An 18,499-nucleotide genomic window follows, 5' to 3' on the forward strand; every position below is an offset into this window, starting at 1 on the left:
AAACAGCCAACAAAGCATTTCTAAAAGATAGAATGTAGCCAATTACTTTAGCAATCTATATTCACCTGTAAAAACTCCTTTTCTGCATAGTATGTCTGGGTATGATTCATAATTGAGTTTTCAAATGACTATATCCAACACTTTTGTAATTATCATACCAGGAACCTTGACTTTTATCATTTTTCAAGAATGGTTGTCACCACAACAGTAGTAACATCTTTGGTTGGGAGGGTCAGTTGGCTCCCTGTCATTTGGGTTCCACCTTGAATCTGTGTGTGTTCTGCGTGGTCTGACACCACCACGTCATTTACTTACAGTTTGGCACAGAATAAACATGTTGCTGTTTTATTGACCAGAAGTTGTTGAGCACTGATTAGCCATAGCAAAACCACTTCCTTTTTTACAAGTGAGTTAAGCATATTAATAATCTTAATTCTTCAAAATACTATTTTTGTAGTATAAAGTGTTATCTTTTATTTTTCCATCTTTGCAAATATGTGCAAGATAGTACTTTTTGGGTGCACATTCCATTAAAAATAACAGCTCTTACAGTTGATTGTGTAACATAAAATTTTTAACATGCTTAACTTGTCTGTAGTCATGCTTAACAGTGTGGGCAGTAGCTTAAACACCAGAGATTCTTGTACAGGCTAAATCCCATTTGAGTCAAGTGGAAGTTTCAAAGCGCAGTTTAGCAATATATCCAATCAACTGTTGTTAAAAAGTCAGTTTATAAAAAGAATATCATTAAATTCTTATTTAATAGGTTATATGATAATTCAAAAGAAATAAAAACCTTTGTTTATATGAGATAAATGCTGAAAACAAATATTTATGCCCAATTTTAATATTTACTAGCCAATAACATTATTTGTTCTGAGAAAGAAATTACATTTATTTAAACTATATTTTTAACTCCTTAGAAGACTTTTGATCTAGGAATGGTAAATAGTTCGAGGAGAAAGAATTACAGCAATGAATGTAACCATGTATTTCATGTAACAAAGACACATTTTCTGATAGGGTTTTTGTTTTTAAATATTGGTTACAAAACAACATGTAGACAGTTTTGTCCTTTGTGACGATTAATTGATAACTCATACTTGACTCAGACATACTCCATAAATAAACTTATTTTTAAACATCCCATTCAGGGCTACATGGCGCTTATGAAAGAAGATGGCGTTCCTGATGACATGAAGGGAAAAGACAAGATTGTGTTTGGCAACATCCATCAGATTTATGACTGGCACAGAGAGTACGTAGAATCCACGTCACGCATGATGACAGGCACACCGTCCACACTTGCTAAGCCAGGGCAGGGCCGGGCCGGGTAAAGGAGGGCATGTGGACTGGTTCTGTTTTCCTGCCTATATCACCTGGAGGAAACTGGTCAGAAGACATGCTGATGTCCCGAGGAGTGTTGTAGTAGCATTTCATGGCACAGGGAAGAGGCGTCTTTTTCATGCTTGTACTCCAAGATACTGGGTCCAGGAGTGGGTAGAGGCGCTGGCTAGAGGCTGACTGGCTGGGGTCATGGCCTAGTCCTGACCTTGAGTCACCCGCTTCCTCCCTCGATGCCTCCGTTCTTCATCTGCACCACCTCATGGAGGGTTCATGAAGGTGACTGAGTTAATATTTATAAAGCACTCAGAAGAACATCTGCATAATGTAACTTTGGTAGGTGTTTCTAATTAGAATTACATCCACCTTTTGAGTGGACACAAGTTACTATTAGAGGGTTTTGAATACATTCATTTGTCCAGCTTAGTTTTAATGGGGCAGTCAGCGTTGATCCAGTACATTTGATCACCCACAGCTGTCCTAACCAGGAAAAGCTGGTACCCCAGCAGCTTACCTTGGCACCAGCCACCACACACACACCTGTCCCTTTGGGTCATCTTTGCTTGCAATTTTTAAAATCCCTAATCATCTGGGGATTGCTCAGTGCAGGCCACGGACGTTACAGTGGGATGTCCCCGCTGTAGTCTCGGTGTTCCAGGCCATTGGTGACCTGGATGGCCTCCTGCCGTCCTGTCTATGCACAAGCTTGTTCCCCTGCCGTCACCACTTGCAGAGCCCTGCCCTCTCCTTAACACTGAGGCCACATGCTTCTCCATTAAGCCTGGACATGCCAGTAGATGGGTTCTCTTCTCCTGCAGACAGCAAATGTAACTACAAATTACCTTCTGGTATACGGAGGCATTGGCTTAGTGTGTATCAAGTAGTGTTTTATTTCTGTTCTTCTCTCTCCCAGTGGAATGCAAAACTTTGTACCCAGGTGGAGGTCTTTATTTTTATATCCCCAGTAATGTCTAATTCATTTGATATCATAAATGATTGGTCAGCTTTGAAAACCATACTATACTTCATAGCTGTGTAGATTATGTGCCTCCCAGAAACACAGTGAAACCAGTTTTAAGGAGGATATTTGGTACTGTTACGTAGTCTTCTACTCCCAAGACTGGTTGTCAGGCTGTGACAGGGAAGGGTCAACAACATAATGTTCCAGGATGACCAGACAACATTTGCAGAGTTAAGGAGGCAGTGGAGCCACAAGTGCTACAAAATTCCACACATTAATCACCGTGCTAGTTTAGAGATTAATAAAATGCCAAAAATAAATTAAACATGTAAATGATAAGGTGAACATACTATAACAAGTGAAAAGCAGTTGTCCTATGGCTATTTTGTCATTACGTTTATATCTAATTTTAATTTTTTTTTTCTTTTTTTTTGAGATGGGATCTCGCTGTGTAGTCCAGGCTGGCCTTGAAGTCACTGTGTAACCCAAGCTGGCCTGGAACTCATGGTGATCCTCCTGCTTCAGCCTCCTGAGTGCTGAGATTGCAGGCATGCACCACCACACCCGGCTAATTATATCTCATTTTAATCTTAAGGGGAGCTAACAGTTACAACCTGAAGGTTGATTCTGATACTTGAGAAAATTTCATAAAGCTGGCATAGATAACATATTCAATATTTTACACCTTGAAATTCATAGCTATGAAAATCAAATTTTTGGAAATAAAAACTGGCTCATTGCTTTGGAGCATTAATTTTTCACTCAGATCAGCCAGAGATACTAGTGCTTACACCTTAGAGAAAATGGAGATAAGCATGTTAATGGTCCTGTGGAAGGGCAGGCTACTGGTCTCTGGATGTCCTCATTCCTGCCTTGTTTTTTTCAACTGTGTCTGTGTTTTCTTTAGGTCCTGCCCTAACAAAATGTTTTCTGTGTGGTTTATACTTAGTAGCATATACTGTACTCTTCCCAGTTGCTCGTGTCTAAAATAGACTATTTAGAAAGTGTAAACCTAAACCTAAGATCAGAACACCAAATTAGAAGTGATTCTGATATCTGTCCCTCTTCTCAGCTTTTTTTTAGGAGAGTTAGAGAAGTGCCTTGAAGATCCGGAAAAACTAGGCTCCCTTTTCGTTAAACACGTAAGTACAAAAGTATTCTTAAGTTCCATTCTGACAGTGTCTTATTTAGTCAGCAGGTTAAAGGAGAGATGGCTTCTAGTTCACAAGAGTACAAATGTTAAGAATAAAATCCAACCAGACCGTTTCAGAGAGCTGGGACTTAGATCCCTCTTGCTTCTCTGCCTCTGACGCTTGCTGTAAGCAGTAATCGCCTCAAGGTTGGTGCAGCGTAGAGTAAGGGGCCTGGCTGTGCGCTTCTCCTCACTGCCACAGTAACTCTGGGGCTGTCCTGTTGCCTCAGGCTCTTTCCCCTGGGTGCAGGTTCATTCACTGACACAGGCAGCTCCTGCAGCTATCAATACATCTTATAACCCAGTATGCAACCTTCAGTTTCTAACATCACTGCCCGGCTCTTCAGAAGAGTCTCGGTATTGTCAAGTTCACAGTGGCAGATACATTCTCCAACACTAATGTTTTGCTTGACTGCTGGAATTTTCATTATTCACATGCACTGCTAGCTGTTTGCCTTGAAATGACAAGCTCATTTCATCCATGTTCAAGAAAATGTCTAGCAGATACCTGAGTGTAAATGATTATAGTCTGTGTCTGTCATTCTTTCAAGTAAAACTGGTGGTCCGTAAGAAGCAGCTGGCTCAGCTGGCAGCTCCATCACAGTGCTTTCCCTCAAGGCAATGATCGTGCAAGCGGAGGTGTTGTGCAGACTTCGGTCTTGTCACGAGAAGGTTCAAAAGATGTGTACTCCATGGTGGCATTTTAATAAAATGAGAAACATTCATTCATCAAGGACATTCTGAAGTGAAACTGGGTTTTTTAATTTCGAATTTGTGGCAGTGAGGAATGCTTGCCACAGTGCCCGCAGTTTCATCCACCGTCAGTTTTGCTCAGCAGCACCATGAAGAAGGCAGATGAAGTTAGCATTGTTTTGAAAATAGCTTTGATTGAATGAAACCACTGACAGGCTTCAGGGAAGCCCAGGAGTCTGTACACCACGCCTTGAGGATCACTTCCTTCTGGATTTGAGATCGAAGCGCTTTCTCTTACCTTCTAGGAACAGCCAGGCCACCAGGATGCTGGCAGGCCATGGAGGGATGGGAGGGAGACTTTGCTCAGTATTAAGAATGTGTTCTTCTGCTGCCGGTAGGATCTTCCGGCACTGGAAACTGAAGGGTTTGGTCTGTGTGAGGGAGCGATCGTGAATTGCTGCTTTTGGAGCCACAAAACAGATCGCCCGCCTTGGTTGGTCGTGGGTCTGGGAGGTGCTCTTGTGTCTCAGTGGCGCAGCTGGCTCTGAGGGTTGGTTCCCTATGAGTCTGCTGGAATGTGCACGAGCTCTTTGGTTCTGGTGAGCTCTACTGTTACTGTGTAAAGCGTCCCTTTGCCTTCTTCATTCCTAGGAGAGAAGGTTGCACATGTACATAGTTTACTGTCAAAATAAACCAAAGTCGGAGCACATTGTCTCAGAATACATTGATACCTTCTTTGAGGTAAGACCCAATACCAAAAATAAAGTATTTGTGAATCTTTGTTACATTCCAGTTTCTAAAAATTAGTGTCGTTGGTATCCCAGGTGACCAAATAACCCTCAGAAACTCAGCCTGAGTGATAAGAATTATCAGTGTATTTCTTTCTTAGAAATCTGAGAACAAGTATGATTTCCTTCTATGGTTGTACCTTTGCCATCCAGAAGACTGGAGTCATTAAAAATAAGAATTTTTACCAGTATAAACTTAAGGCTCATTATAATTTGAGAGTAATTCCTGATCCAAGCTTTTCGCCTAAAAATTTAAATGTGACGTACCTGTTCATGTGAATAAAAGCAGTTGTAAGTAGGCTTTTAAACAAATATAAAAGGCTTATTTGGAAAACAACTCAGAAAGGTTTAAGTGCAAAACTTGGAAATCCTAAGACACAGTAAAGCACTAGCTGGATTTATTGCAAAGTTACTGGCTCTTAATATTTCTATCAACAGTGCTATAGGTAGCCTTTCTGATAATCAGAAGAACTAAAAAAAGCTCCGTGTAATGAGAAGCCCTAAGATCATTTTTTTCTCTTTGCAACTACAGGACTTAAAGCAGCGCCTTGGCCACAGGTTGCAGCTCACAGACCTGTTGATCAAACCTGTGCAGAGAATCATGAAATACCAGCTGCTGCTGAAGGTGAGCCAGCGGACGCGCTTGGGGGTCAGTCTTAGTTTGGTGAAAGGACAGGACTCCGGGGAGGACAGGCTTAGCAGGTGAGGGGATCATTTTTGGAAGAAATGTAAAGCCACCTGCCTCAGTTACACAAGACACCGCATACTGCTCTCACATTTTCATTTACCTCAAGGTCTGAGTCAGAATATCAGTAACGTTTCCCTGCCACATGCTGAGTTTTTCCTTGGCCCTGTGACCTTTGTGGGGTCCGCTTGCTTAGCAGTGGTGCTGACTCGATTTACATTAGTAAGCGCAAGTAAAGGCACATAAAACATAGGACCTGGGCGTGAAGAGGAAGAGAGTGTGTCTGGGAGGGCAGCAGGAGCCCTTAGGTCTGCCTTGGCCATCAGAATGCCTCCCTGTTGCTGAGAGAACGAGATGAGAACCGGAACCGCAGCCGACCAGTCACACGGGCCGCCGCGGTCCTCGCCACCTCCCACGCCTGTCCATTTCCTCTCCATTTCCTCTCTGCAGGACTTCCTCAAGTACTCCAGGAAAGCCAGCCTGGATACGGCAGAGTTAGAGGTACTTGTGTCCTGGCTGTGCCCCACACCCTCGCCCCCGGTCCCCGAGGGGGACCCCATGCTGGGGTCACAAAGAGGACTGAAAGTGGGGGCGGTGGGGGGCGGCGGAGGGCGGCGCTCGATCTTCCCGGGAGGAGGTTGAACGTCCGCTCTGCTTCTCCCCCCTCCCGCAGAAAGCCGTGGAGGTCATGTGCATAGTCCCGAAGCGCTGCAACGACATGATGAACGTGGGGCGGCTGCAGGGATTCGACGTAATGCAGCTGTTGTTCTTTGGGAGGCCCTGCCCCACCCATTCTTCTGTCCTGGACTATTTCTCTGCATGTGTAGAGAGCTGATCCTTCTTGTTTACTTCTCTGTCTTTTCTCGCTTTACTTTAACCTGACTGATACCTTCTTTCATCCTCTTTTCGGTGCATTTCACTTGCTTGTTTGGGACCTTCCTCTGCTCAGAGCCCAGCGCTATGGCAGCAACAAGCAGGACTGCTTTGTCTCTCGGGCCTTCCACCGTCCTGAGCCAGTTTCCTTTCCCAGCATGAAAAGCCGTAGTAGCGAGGGATGAAGTGGGACCCCGGAGCCCCAACCTCTGTCCCCTGCAAGCTTGATGTTAGGACACTGCTGCTCATAATCTAACAAAGTGTGTGCTATCAGCAATGTGAGAGACAAGGGCAGAACCACAACCCTTTTTTCCTCACTGTGGAGTCAGCAGATAGGAGAAGTTCACTTTTCCTGCCGGCTGGTTCCCTAGAGCATCCGGGTCACCCTGGCACCGCGGCTCCCGGGCTGAGCTGAGGGTTCACGCACACAGCTCGCCCCTGCCGGGCAGTGCTTTGCCTCTGCTCACTGGGCACTTTCTCCTCCTGGAGAACCACTCTTCTGGGTGAAGGAGACCCTTTCAGAACCCACTCTCACTCGATTGTAACTGCAGCCAGGGTTATACAGAGGTCGGCAAGACTTTTATGTAGATATTTGTTCTGTCTGGGGCTAACATCTTATCATGGTAAAGAAAAAAGCTCTAAAATGAATAAGAGAAAAATGCATTATTCTGTGGGAGGAAATCTAAAGAAAATAGAACTTTGAATAACTCAGAATGCAATGTTTTCTTCTCCCCTCCTTTGCTCCCTTTTTCCTGTTTTAGGGTAAAATTGTTGCCCAGGGTAAACTGCTCTTGCAGGACACATTCTTGGTCACAGACCAAGATGCAGGACTTCTGCCTCGCTGCAAAGAGAGGCGGGTCTTCCTCTTTGAGCAGATCGTCATATTCAGTGAACCACTTGATAAAAAAAAGGGCTTTTCCATGCCAGGATTCCTGTTTAAAAACAGTATCAAGGTAATGTGTGTCAGCAGTTTTCTTTTGTACCAGTGCACCCATTATTTCTGATAAACTGTTGCCTTTTTGTGATGACATTCTGATGCTCGGTTTATTCAGTGTTTAGAGAACCTTCTTGGATAGGTGAGAACATTTGAATCTGTCCCATCCCTTTCTGTTGGCTACTCCTGAGCTGCTGTCTCACACACACCTCTGTGTGACCACAGCCATCCAGTGGGTAGTGCTTACACATCTTTCTCTAGGTCCATATAAAACCTATATTTAAATGCAGAGGCACAACTCTGGAGTACTGCCGTAGGACCAGAGCAAGTAGCCAGCTCAGTGTCTTGATTCTCTTCTCCCATTCAGCAAGGAGGTACTGAGCACCCAGTGCCAGGCACGGGGCTTGGGATGGACAGATTCCTCAGGCAGCTCAACCAAAAAGGAGTTGCTTTCATTTTGACATATGATGAAGTTTAGCTTGCACTTGGCCGATAGGAAGGAATAAATGTGCTTTAATTTTTACTGTGGTAAGTCCACATAACATAAAATTTGCCATCTTAACCATTTTCAAGTGTACAAATCAGTAGCATTAAGAATAATCACATCATTGTGCAACCATATCCGCTATCAGTCTAGGACTCTTTATCTTGCAAAACTGGTACTCTGTACCTGTCAAACCCTAGATGAGATATGGTGGGCCTTTTAGAGCTTTTGATGATACAAACAGCCCTCTGTGGCACTCGTGCTACAGGTTCACCACCCGTGGCCTAAATCCTCATCATGCTTTCCCCACAGACCCTGACAGCCTCCATTCTACTTTCTGTCTTCACAGATTTGACTGCTCTAGGGACCTCCTCTAAGCAGGGTCCACAGTGTCTGTGTCTCTGTGCCTGGCTTATGGCACTCAGCACAGGTTCCTAGAGCTCGGCCTGGCTGCAGTGTGTGTCGGGGCGTCCCTCCTTACTAAGGCCGAGCGTGCGCCTTGTGTACATACAGCACATTGAGTTTAGCCATGTGTTGGTGTTTGGGTACTTGGGTTGCTTCTCTTAGCTATTGTGAATAATGCTTTAATTTTTTTAAGGTGAGTTGCCTCTGCCTGGAGGAAAATGTGGAAAATGATCCCTGTAAATTTGCTCTGACATCAAGGACAGGTGACGTGGTAGAGACTTTCATTTTGCATTCATCCAGTCCAAGTGTCCGGCAAACATGGATCCATGAAATCAACCAGATCTTAGAAAACCAGCGCAACTTTTTAAATGGTAATGTGTGTTCTCTTACTTGATGTGTGTCTTCCTCACTGATGTGTGCATTCTTTGTCTCTCGTGTGTCTCCTGTTGTGTATTAGTGATCACGGCGGAGCTTAGCCCTTACCTTACACGAGGCACCATCCTGTCCAGTATGCTGACCATGGCTGGTGTTGGTGTGTCCATTGTACAGATGAGGAAGCCGAGCACAGAGTTGGTGGCAGAGTCTGGATTTGGAAAGGCCATCAGACTCTTAGCTTGTGCTCACAGCTGTATTCTCCATCACACCCAGGATATACATTAGTGTCCATCCAGGAAGAGGAATGTGTAAGAAGAACACAAGGCAGACAAAACAGTTGGCCAGAGTTGTTGGAGATGTCAAGGGAGATATACTGCATAGCACACCTCCCTTTCCACTAAAAACAAGGCATGTTTATTCTTCCCAGTTCTTCTGACTCAAGTGATTACAGAGGAGCTGCTGAACCAAGAGTGGCCAGCTGGCTTCCTGTTGCCCCTTAGTCTGGGTGGTAATCTCCTGTGACTGTGGCTTCCACTCTGGTTTCCATTTGATGGCCAGTGAAGAGCTCTGGGGACTGTTAGAAGTGATGTGCGCATTCAGTCCATCTGTTCTGAGTTCTCTTCTGCATGTCCATCTTGTATCCGCAGCCCAGCACAGGAGGTTGTTGTGATGTTGTCTGTCATGTGAAAACCACCTCCATACATTGCATGAGATTCACAAGCATTCAGTGAAAGCCTTAGGTCATGTGACATTTTGGGCACGTGGCAGTCAGCTGCCTAGGTGTTCACTCCAGGCTGCTGTCCAGCTTACTGGCTGACAGTCATTTCCATCTGCAGTTCGAAGCAGATTGTGTGGCCACGAGGGCAAGTGCTCTTTAAATGTGTTGTTCTTAAATGTGCAATACCAGCACGAATTCAGAGCACGGGATTTGGAAAATAGAATAAACTGCCCCAAATTACAAGCATGCTTAGGCTGCGATGTTAAAATTTAATGACACTGCACAGTATCCTACAGGAGCAACAAGACTTGAGTGGAGCAGGAACTCTGGTATTTATTAGTCACCTTCCCATTCCTGGGACGAAACACCTGACAGGTACAACCTAAAGAAAAGGGTTATTTTGGTTCAGTTTCAGAGATCTCAGTCTCTGGTCAGTTAGCTCAAAGGCAGAAATAATGCAGAAATTACATGGTAGAGGAGATGCTGAAATGACAGCCAGGAAGCAGCGAGCAGGCAGGCACCAGAGAGCGCCCTCTCGAGGCCGCCCTCAGCAGCGACATCCCCCAGCCAGGCCTCGCCTCCCAGCGCCTGAGGGAAGCGCCCCACCTCTGATCCTCTGGGAGGCAGCTCTGGGCCACACCTGTAAGTTGGCCGTCTCCTCCCTCTGCTAGGCTCCTGTGAGAGGCCCTTGCCAGCAGGGCTTCCCAGGAGGAGGCGCTGCATCTGACTGTTGTCTTTCCTAGAGGTTTGAACACCTGGAAAGTGCGTGTTTCCAGGGGTCAGGCTTAGTATGAGTCCTCTGTTTTCATCCAGTGACTGTCTTAAAATCACTGTAATGAAGAGATAGGACAGCTTCCTGACCTGCAAGGTGCCTAGTAAAGCCCTTTAACTTCCCTCGCCTGCTCTGTCCAACTTACTAAGCAAGAGCAGTCTGTACAGCTGCTTCTGTGTGTGATAGCTGCAGGGTTACTCCACCCTCAGCCCGTTTCAGGGCCCAGCTACTCAGCTTAAAGAAGACCTCATGGAAGCCTTGCTCACTTTGCAATACCCAGGTCCTGGTCGAGCCTCTCCCCGCAGTGCAGGGCCTCCCGTCCCCCGTGGCCGCTCGCCTGTTGTGGGGAATCTCCCATTCTCGACTCCCTCGCTCTGTGAAGTCCGGGGAACAGGCGAGAAGCGCTGCCCTTCCTGCTGCTGGGGTCAGGCTGTAGAGTGCGTGCTTGAGGTCGCAGTGATTGCCTGGCACTTCCTTCTGATCCCCGGTATCCCTTTCTCCCCAGCCCTGACTGAGCCTCCCTGTGTCTTGCTTGGTTACAGCCTTGACATCGCCCATCGAGTACCAGAGGAACCACAGCGGGGGGGCGGCGGCGGCGGGGGCGGGGGCGGCGGCGGGGCCTCCGGTGGCGGCGGTGGCGGTAGCCACGGAAGTGGCCCCAGCAGCTGTAGCAGTGGCCCCAGCTCGAGCAGGAGCAGGCCCTCCCGGATCCCGCAGCCTGTCAGACACCACCCCCCCGTGCTGGTCTCCTCTGCAGCCTCCGGCCAGGCAGAGGCGGACAGGATGTCAGGTACGTCCGCGCCCAGCCCCTCACTGCCTCCCCGCAGCAGCGGCCTGGCCCCCGAGGCTGGCCCTGGCCGGCCCAGCAAGCTCCCCCCGAGTGGAGACTCCGAAGGCCCCGAGCGGGAAGCAGAGCCCGTCCCCAAGATGAAGGTGATGGAGAGCCCCAGGAAAGCCACCGGGAATGCTTGTGGTGCGAGCCAGGAAGGAGGTGCCAAGGACGCACGGGGCCACCTGGGCCCGCTGCCCCTGGGCAAGCCCAGACCCGGCGCCATCTCGCCTCTGAACTCTCCTCCCTCTGCCGCGTTCCCTTCTCCTTTCGGCAAGGAGCCCTTTCCCCCCAGCAGCCCCCTGCAAAAGGGGGGCTCCTTCTGGAGCTCCACCCCTGCCTCCCCCGCCAGCCGGCCCGGCTCCTTCACCTTCCCGGGGGACAGTGACGCCCTCCAGCGGCAGATACACCGCCACGCGGCCCCCGGCAAGGACTCGGACCGCACGAGCACCTGCTCCTCGGCCAGCGAGCAGTCGGTGCAGTCCGCCCAGAGCAATGGGGTAAGAGCGCCGGGGAGCCTGCGCCCGTCCGCCCCACCGCCTCTGTCCCGCCAGCTCTTCTAAACCTCTGGCCGCTGCTGTCCTCCGTACTAACTCCGGACTCCGGTCCGCGGCGTCCCCAGTCCTCGCCTCCGGTGCGGCGCGGTGCGGTGCGGAGCGGTCGCTGCCGAGTTGACGTCCCGCCTCCGCCTGCGGTGTGCGCGTGCGCTGGCGAACAGGCGCGCAGCCCGAGGGAGCGCAGCGCCTCCGGTCTCCGAGGACTGCGGCCGCGCCTGCTCTCGTCTCTACTAACTCGCTACTGGCTTTGTTCCTGTCTCCTTAACCAGAGAAGCAGATCATTAACCTCCTCAGCGCAGCATCTCTGAGTCTTTGCCATGTTCCAACGAGCAAAGCATCTTGGGACTTTGTTTTCAGCCCCTGCCCTCCTCGCTCTTTTTTTCCTTTTGGTTTGGAGTGGTCATTTTCCTGCTCTCTACCTCCTATTTGAATTGAAATCTATACACTTTAAGCTTTTTGCTCATTGCTTGGTTTTGCTCCTTCATGCCTTATTTTTGCAGCATTTTTTGACTCATCTGATGAAAAAAAAATTCCCTCAAGAAAACTTCCAACAGCAACTCAAAACAAACTAAGCTGGCCAAATGGGGGAAGGAATCTGCCCGGTGGGAACGGCTCCCTCCGCCCCGCGTTTCGCTCTGGAGGAGACGCTCCTCGCTCCTGGGCAGCGCTCGGCGCAGGGCCTCCAGCCACAGAAGGCGGCTGTGCTCGCGTCTGTCCAGCGGGGGGCGCTGTGGCGGGGCGGTCCAGCTCACTTGCTGTCACTTCGCTTTGTTCTCAAGCAGAAGGGTGGCTGTGCTGGGTTCCCCCTCATTCTGTGGCTTCCTCTCTGTCCTCCAACTGTGTCCTCCATGGCAGATGGCCTGGCCCATAACACTTTCCTGAAGGCATGCGTGAGTGAATAGAACTGTTCTAATGAGTGTTTGATTACTTTATAAATTTTTAAATACATTTCCCTGAAAGGGTCTGTGTCTCTCTTTGTGTGTGTATATAAACAAACCTAGCTTTTGCATGTCTCTTTCTTCTGCACTTCTATTAATCCCTTATTTGGGTTAACTTGATCTGAGCCTTTTCTCCTCTGCTGCATAATTTTGTTAAATTACATTTGAGAGAGAAGCTAAGTGGGTCTTGGTGGGTTTATTTACACCGAGTTTTATTCTCCAAAGTGGGGGTAGGTGTCCTCTGGAGTGGACGTCCCTGTCACCTTCACTGTGGGTGCTATGCAGAGCAAGGGAGCCTCAGCTCGACTGAAAGCGCTAGGTAGGCAGTGAGCATCCGAAGGCGATTCCAGTTACAAGAAGGCAGCTGGCCCACAGCACCTCACTGTCTGCTCAGTAAACGAGCCTGGCCTTACAGCCAGCCGTGACCATCATGAGGTCAGCCAGTTGACACCTCTCAAGCCCGTCATAACCTGCACACTTACCCAGGAAGCACAGGAGCTTCCTGTGTCTCAGAATCCACAGCTGGCTCCCTAGTGTCCACCTGAGATGTGGCCCGGCTCCAGGGCCGCTGGCATGGCTCAGCCAGTTTGAGGCTGGGAGAGTTGCCTTTGATTTCTTGCATGGTGGGTTACCTGGAAAGAAACAAAATGCCTTACAGAAATGGCCTGGAGGCCTGGGAAGACTGCCAGAGGCCAGAGCGCGGATTTGAATGTGTCCTCAAGATTCCAGTATTTGGGTGAGAAGCAGCCATCATTCGGCCTCCACCCATTCAAGCTCAGCCCCTGGCAGGGCAGCAGAGGCCTCGTTCTCCTTAGGCCACTTCTCTGGAGCGGCCTCTGGTCACAGCAGGCAGCTGTGCCTCCCCCCACAGCTCAGGCCCTTCTTCCCTTCTCAGTTCTGTCGGAAGCGGAATGAAGTGGGCACAGAACAGCCCCAGCCGTGCCTGTGCTGGCCCTTGCCGGGACTCTGCATGTGGCCTGGCTGCTCGTCCTGCCCGCCTCTCTGGCTAGGTGGCCGTGTAGACCCACTCACTTCCCAGTTAAGTAGCAGGGGGCACATCCACTGGCAAGGTGGGTGTGAGAATTAAGGAATGCGGATTTTAAATGCCTAATACACAGCCTGGCACCTAGGAAGGTTTTCAGAAAATACCAACCGCTGTGATTATTGTGGCAGAATATTCACATTATGAGATGTAGCCTATTACCCAAAGCAGCTATGCCACAAAAAAAGTTTTACATTTTCTAGTACATTTAGCTCTATAATCTCAAAACCGTTAGATGTTGCCATAGAAATCAAACTACTGAAGTACACACAAGCATAAAGTTGTATAAATGAGTGGGCAGAGGCCAGAGCCTGACATGCATGGCACCCCTTGAGCTAAAGCAGGGCACCTACAAGGGACAGGGACAGGCACGTGGCACTCTGCCATGTCCTGACTTAAGTCCATGCTTAGGTCCCTGCGTTCCCGGGCTGGCCTCCCAGAGGCTGGCAGGACGTCTCTGGCTACTCACGCCCTGGGCCAGCTCACTAGACCACAGCTGAGCGGCCAGGTGTGCAGGGCGCTCTCCCGCTGAGCATCCCAGAGCCCGCAGAGGCATCCGAACATCCCGCAGCACCGCAGAAGCTTTGAGAACAAGCTCACAGGAACGAGGTCCTAGGTGCCATTTCCCACACCCTAACTGGGCAGAGGGCATGTGGACAAGAGGTAGCTTAGGACCTGGCAGCGGTCTCGGCTCTGTCCTCCTCTCCTACAGCAGTAGGTCGCTTGTTAAATAAGAGCCTGGGACAGATAACTGCCATATGTATTGTTCTCAGCAGCTCGCTTGGCTTGTGGCCCTGGATAGATGGCTCTGAAAAGTCACCTTTGCTTTACTTTAGCAATCTTGCCTGTGACAGAGTCACTTAACCAGCTCTGAGCACCTGCTACCTGTCAGTCCCTGCGACCATGGAGAATGGTGCCACTGGGGCTGCAGCATGAGGGACGGGCAGCATTCCCACGCCCCACGTGACAGTCCCTTCCAGAGGATCAGTGGCACAGGCACTGTGATGCTGTGCCGTGTGTTCCCAAGGGAACAGCACCCTGGGGACACTGGACCAAGCCAACTCAATAAAAGCACTCACCTTCTGAGGGACGTGTGAAGGAGACAAGAGCAACGACCTGTAGGAGCAGAAGAGCAGTTGATGTACTTTTCAGATATTCCACATTCTTTTTTTAAGTGAAAAAGAGGTAGAAAGGGGCCGGCCAGCAACTTGTGATCCTGGAATCCATGTTCTCGGTGAACCTTTTATCTGGAGATCTGGGAGCATCTCCATTATCTAACCTGCCAGTGAGCTGAATCTTAATGGTGACATGGTTGTGTGGGTTAGGACTAACCCCACGTGCCCTGTGCGCAAGGAGTTGGCCACTCCTGGAGAGCACAAGGAAAGCCAGACTGATAGTACGAGGCTTCCAGGATGTCATCACTGCTATTTGTTTTTAGATTGGCTTTAAATTGCTGTGCAAAGAAATACTGATTTTCAGGTATTGAAAAAGTTGCACTAAGCTAGCAAGAAGAGAGTGAAGGAACAGTTAGCCGGGCATGGTGGCACACGCCTGGAAGGCTGAGCCAGGAGGACCAAGAGTTTGAGCCTATCCTGAGCAACTTGGCTACTTTGAGACCCTGCCTCAAAACTTTAAAAATAAAAATTTAAGAAGAACTGGGGATATGTAGTTCTGTGTGAAGGCCCTGAGATCAATCCCTGATAGAAGAAAAGCTACAAATGTCTTCCTGCCGGTCGGGTGAGCCTGGCTTGCGTCCTGGCTCGTGGTGCGCACTGAGCAGCGGCTCCTGTTGTCAGATCTCGTTTCAGGCCCTGTCTGCCTTTTCTTTTCATCTCTCCCTCTGCAGAGTGAAAGTAGCAGCAGTAGCAACATCTCCACCATGTTGGTGACACACGATTACACGGCAGTGAAGGAGGATGAGATAAACGTCTATCAAGGAGAGGTCGTTCAAATTCTGGCCAGCAACCAGCAGAACATGTTTCTGGTGTTCCGTGCCGCCACTGACCAGTGCCCCGCAGCCGAGGGCTGGATTCCAGGCTTCGTCCTGGGCCATACCAGTGCAGTCATCATGGAGAACCCTGACGGGACTCTCAAGTGAGTGCCAGGGGGGACAGGGCTGGTACATGGGGCACAGGGAAATCTGGGCCAGTGTCTTGTCTACATCGGCCCCCTGAGCAAGCTGCAGAGCCTCAGAGGGGAGGCAGGGCATCCTTCCATCCCTGGACTCAACGTAAGGGGCTCTTCTAGTAACGTGCACTTAGGAACACCAGGCCTTCTCAGGTCCCGAGGTGGGCTTGGGGAGCCTGGGGGGCTCCTGTGGGTCCCAGCTCGTGGTCAGGGCTGTGCTGGGAACCTTGGGTCAGGACACATTCTCCAGGCTGCAGGGAAAGGCTGTGCAGTGCCTTCCCTGCTGGAAGCTGCATTCGACTGAGCAGCTTTGCCGCATTAAACAGTATCTTAAAGAAAACTGAATCGGGCTGCTTTTACATTTCCCCTCCCTCTGTCTCGCCAAAATGCTTTCTGTGCAGGAGGCCAGCCAGGCGGTTTCTGAGACTAGCAGTATTAAAGGACTTTGTGACTGAACATTGTCCCCAGAAGGCCAGACACAGAGGAAACCCGACAAGGTCGTGCTGCTCTTCACACACGGCCGGCCGTGCCCCCAGCCCGGTGTGCAGCGCATGCTGTGCAGCTCCACGGAGCCATCACTCCTTCCCATGCAGTCCTTCACGCTTTCCTCTTTTGCATCTTAGTGCTCTGCTCAGGAACCCTGTTTTAGTTGTTGGGGATGTAGTTCAGTGGGGCCGCCACCTGCCTCGAAAGCACAAGGTCCCAAGTTCGATCCCTGGTTCCAAAGAAAAGGAAAAGAAAAGAATCCTGCTTTATAGCTTTTTAACATCAGCCATAATAAGTTAATGAGAGAGAAGTCTCAGATAAGAATCCCATCTTGTACTTGGTTTCCCCAGAATACGTCCTTGAGCTCTTTAGCAGGGTTCTTCAGAGAAGCAGAACCAGTAGCCCATGTGTTTATAGAGTTTCTGTCAGGAATGGGCTTCTGCAGCGGTGGAGACACGATTGCGGCTTCCCCGGGGAGATGAGTCTGAAGCGTTGCAGGCCAGCCTGAGTTGAGGTCCTGCCTTCAGCTTGCACATGAAGGAGGGCAGTGGGCTCTGCCAATTAGTGTTCGTCCCAGCCAGAAACGGCCAAAATGCTTGACCAGATACCGGAATGCAAGGTGGCCCAGTCAAGTGGACACACAAAATTAATTGTCACAGACGCGTTTCTATTCTAATCCTTAAAACGTGATTTAAGAGGTTGTTGGTTTCATCTCCCACTTCTGGGTACTGTGGGAAAGTGGACAGATCATCGCTGTGTGGTGTCAGAGGACTCTTGGTCACTCCATGCAGTGTGCATTGAGCACCTGCCGAACGCTGGACAGGCATAGACTCGCAGCATGTTCTTTCCCTCCCAGGAAGTCAACATCATGGCACACAGCACTCCGTTTAAGGAAAAAATCTGAGAAAAAAGATAAAGACGGCAAAAGGGAAGGCAAGTTAGAGAATGGCTATCGGAAGTCACGGGAAGGACTCAGCAGCAAGGTGTCTGTGAAGGTGAGGATGAGCAGCCTGGGCAGCACAGCACCCGGGGCCCAGAGGTCGCGGTGCACTGCAGGCCAGCGCCAGGCTGGCATGGGAAGAGTCTCCCACCTGCCCGACTCCATCCCGCCCCCAGAGCAGTGACTGAGGGGCTCCTTCGCGGGTACCTTGGAGAGTGCTGGCCGGACCAGGTCTACACCTGTACACCTGTACACACACACACACACACACACACACACACACACACACACACACACGCACACGGGCACGCGTGGCCTCAGCAGACTTTGTTAGGTTCCCACAGCACACAGTAGTTCAGGTTAGCAGGGACAGACGGGGTGCAGAGAAGCTGGGGCCTTAGGCTGGAGGGGAGGTGACTGGGTGCAGGACGCAGCTTCAATGAGTCTAACTAATTCTCTTGGGGAGCCCTCGCCAGCTTTAATCCTCAGTGATCAGAGAACCTGAAACCTGTGGGAGTTTTGCTAGAGGGAAAGGGAATACCTCCTCAAAAGGAGCCTCGCACCCTGCTCAGGAGCTGGCCCGGCAGTAAAAGGTGGTGTGTTTGCATTGGCCCCATCAGGCCAAGTCCTGTTTCTTCCCATCTTGCAACAATAACTAGCCCTGGAATCCAAGCAGACTACTTGGAAATCACTCATGGTTTTGGTTAACACCTGTTTCCTCCTTCCGTTTCAGCTTCTCAATCCCAACTACATTTATGATGGTGAGTTCTGCCACTTTCCCTCCAGTCTCAGGGTCACAGGTCTGGGGTGTTTCAGAGCACTCAGGGCAGCCCTGTGAAAGGGTTTCCTGTGGCACTCTGGGCTTGGGCAGCAGCTTAGCTGCTGGTCAGTTAGAGACTCGCTGGGCTGTGGGAGAGGTGGCCAGGCTGATGGGCTCCTTCCCCTTCCAGTTCCTCCGGAATTTGTCATCCCGTTGAGTGAGGTCACATGTGAGACAGGGGAGACCGTTGTTCTTAGATGTCGCGTCTGTGGCCGGCCCAAGGCCTCGATCACCTGGAAGGGCCCTGAGCACAACACCTTGAACAGCGATGGCCACTACAGCATCTCCTACAGGTGAGGGGCTTCCCCGGCTGGGAGCACTATGTTTTTGCAACGTAAGTGGAAATGGCCCCTTCACTGTGGCTGATATGATCCATTTCCTTGGTCCCCTTTGGACCCAGACTGTCTGAGTGCACGTTTCATACCCCAGCGTGGAATATGAGCCACTTAAACCTCCTCGCCTGGACCTGTGGCCTGCGGGGAGGAGTTAGAGCTGGTGCCGTGTGGTACGCCTTTGTGACCCCAGTGTGTTCCGTG

The 18,499-nt window shown here is 49.8% G+C and overlaps 1 protein-coding gene across 1 annotated transcript in view; it reads left to right on the forward strand.

Annotated features, from left to right (window-relative positions):
• Trio (trio Rho guanine nucleotide exchange factor) overlaps window positions 1-18,499 on the forward strand; it is a 314,560-nt gene that overhangs the window by 286,003 nt on the left and 10,058 nt on the right. Inside the window, 14 exon segments of the mRNA XM_004845192.4 lie at window positions 1,155-1,258; window positions 3,378-3,447; window positions 4,842-4,931; window positions 5,511-5,603; window positions 6,114-6,164; window positions 6,337-6,414; window positions 7,298-7,489; window positions 8,553-8,730; window positions 10,767-10,808; window positions 10,811-11,553; window positions 15,437-15,684; window positions 17,060-17,198; window positions 17,877-17,904; window positions 18,094-18,256. Coding sequence (XP_004845249.2) covers window positions 1,155-1,258; window positions 3,378-3,447; window positions 4,842-4,931; window positions 5,511-5,603; window positions 6,114-6,164; window positions 6,337-6,414; window positions 7,298-7,489; window positions 8,553-8,730; window positions 10,767-10,808; window positions 10,811-11,553; window positions 15,437-15,684; window positions 17,060-17,198; window positions 17,877-17,904; window positions 18,094-18,256 — 2,219 coding nt within the window.

Source organism: Heterocephalus glaber, unplaced genomic scaffold, assembly GCF_053883595.1.
Source record: "Heterocephalus glaber isolate CG9 unplaced genomic scaffold, H.glaber_assembly_v1.0 deba00001538, whole genome shotgun sequence".
Lineage (NCBI taxonomy): Eukaryota > Metazoa > Chordata > Mammalia > Rodentia > Bathyergidae > Heterocephalus > Heterocephalus glaber.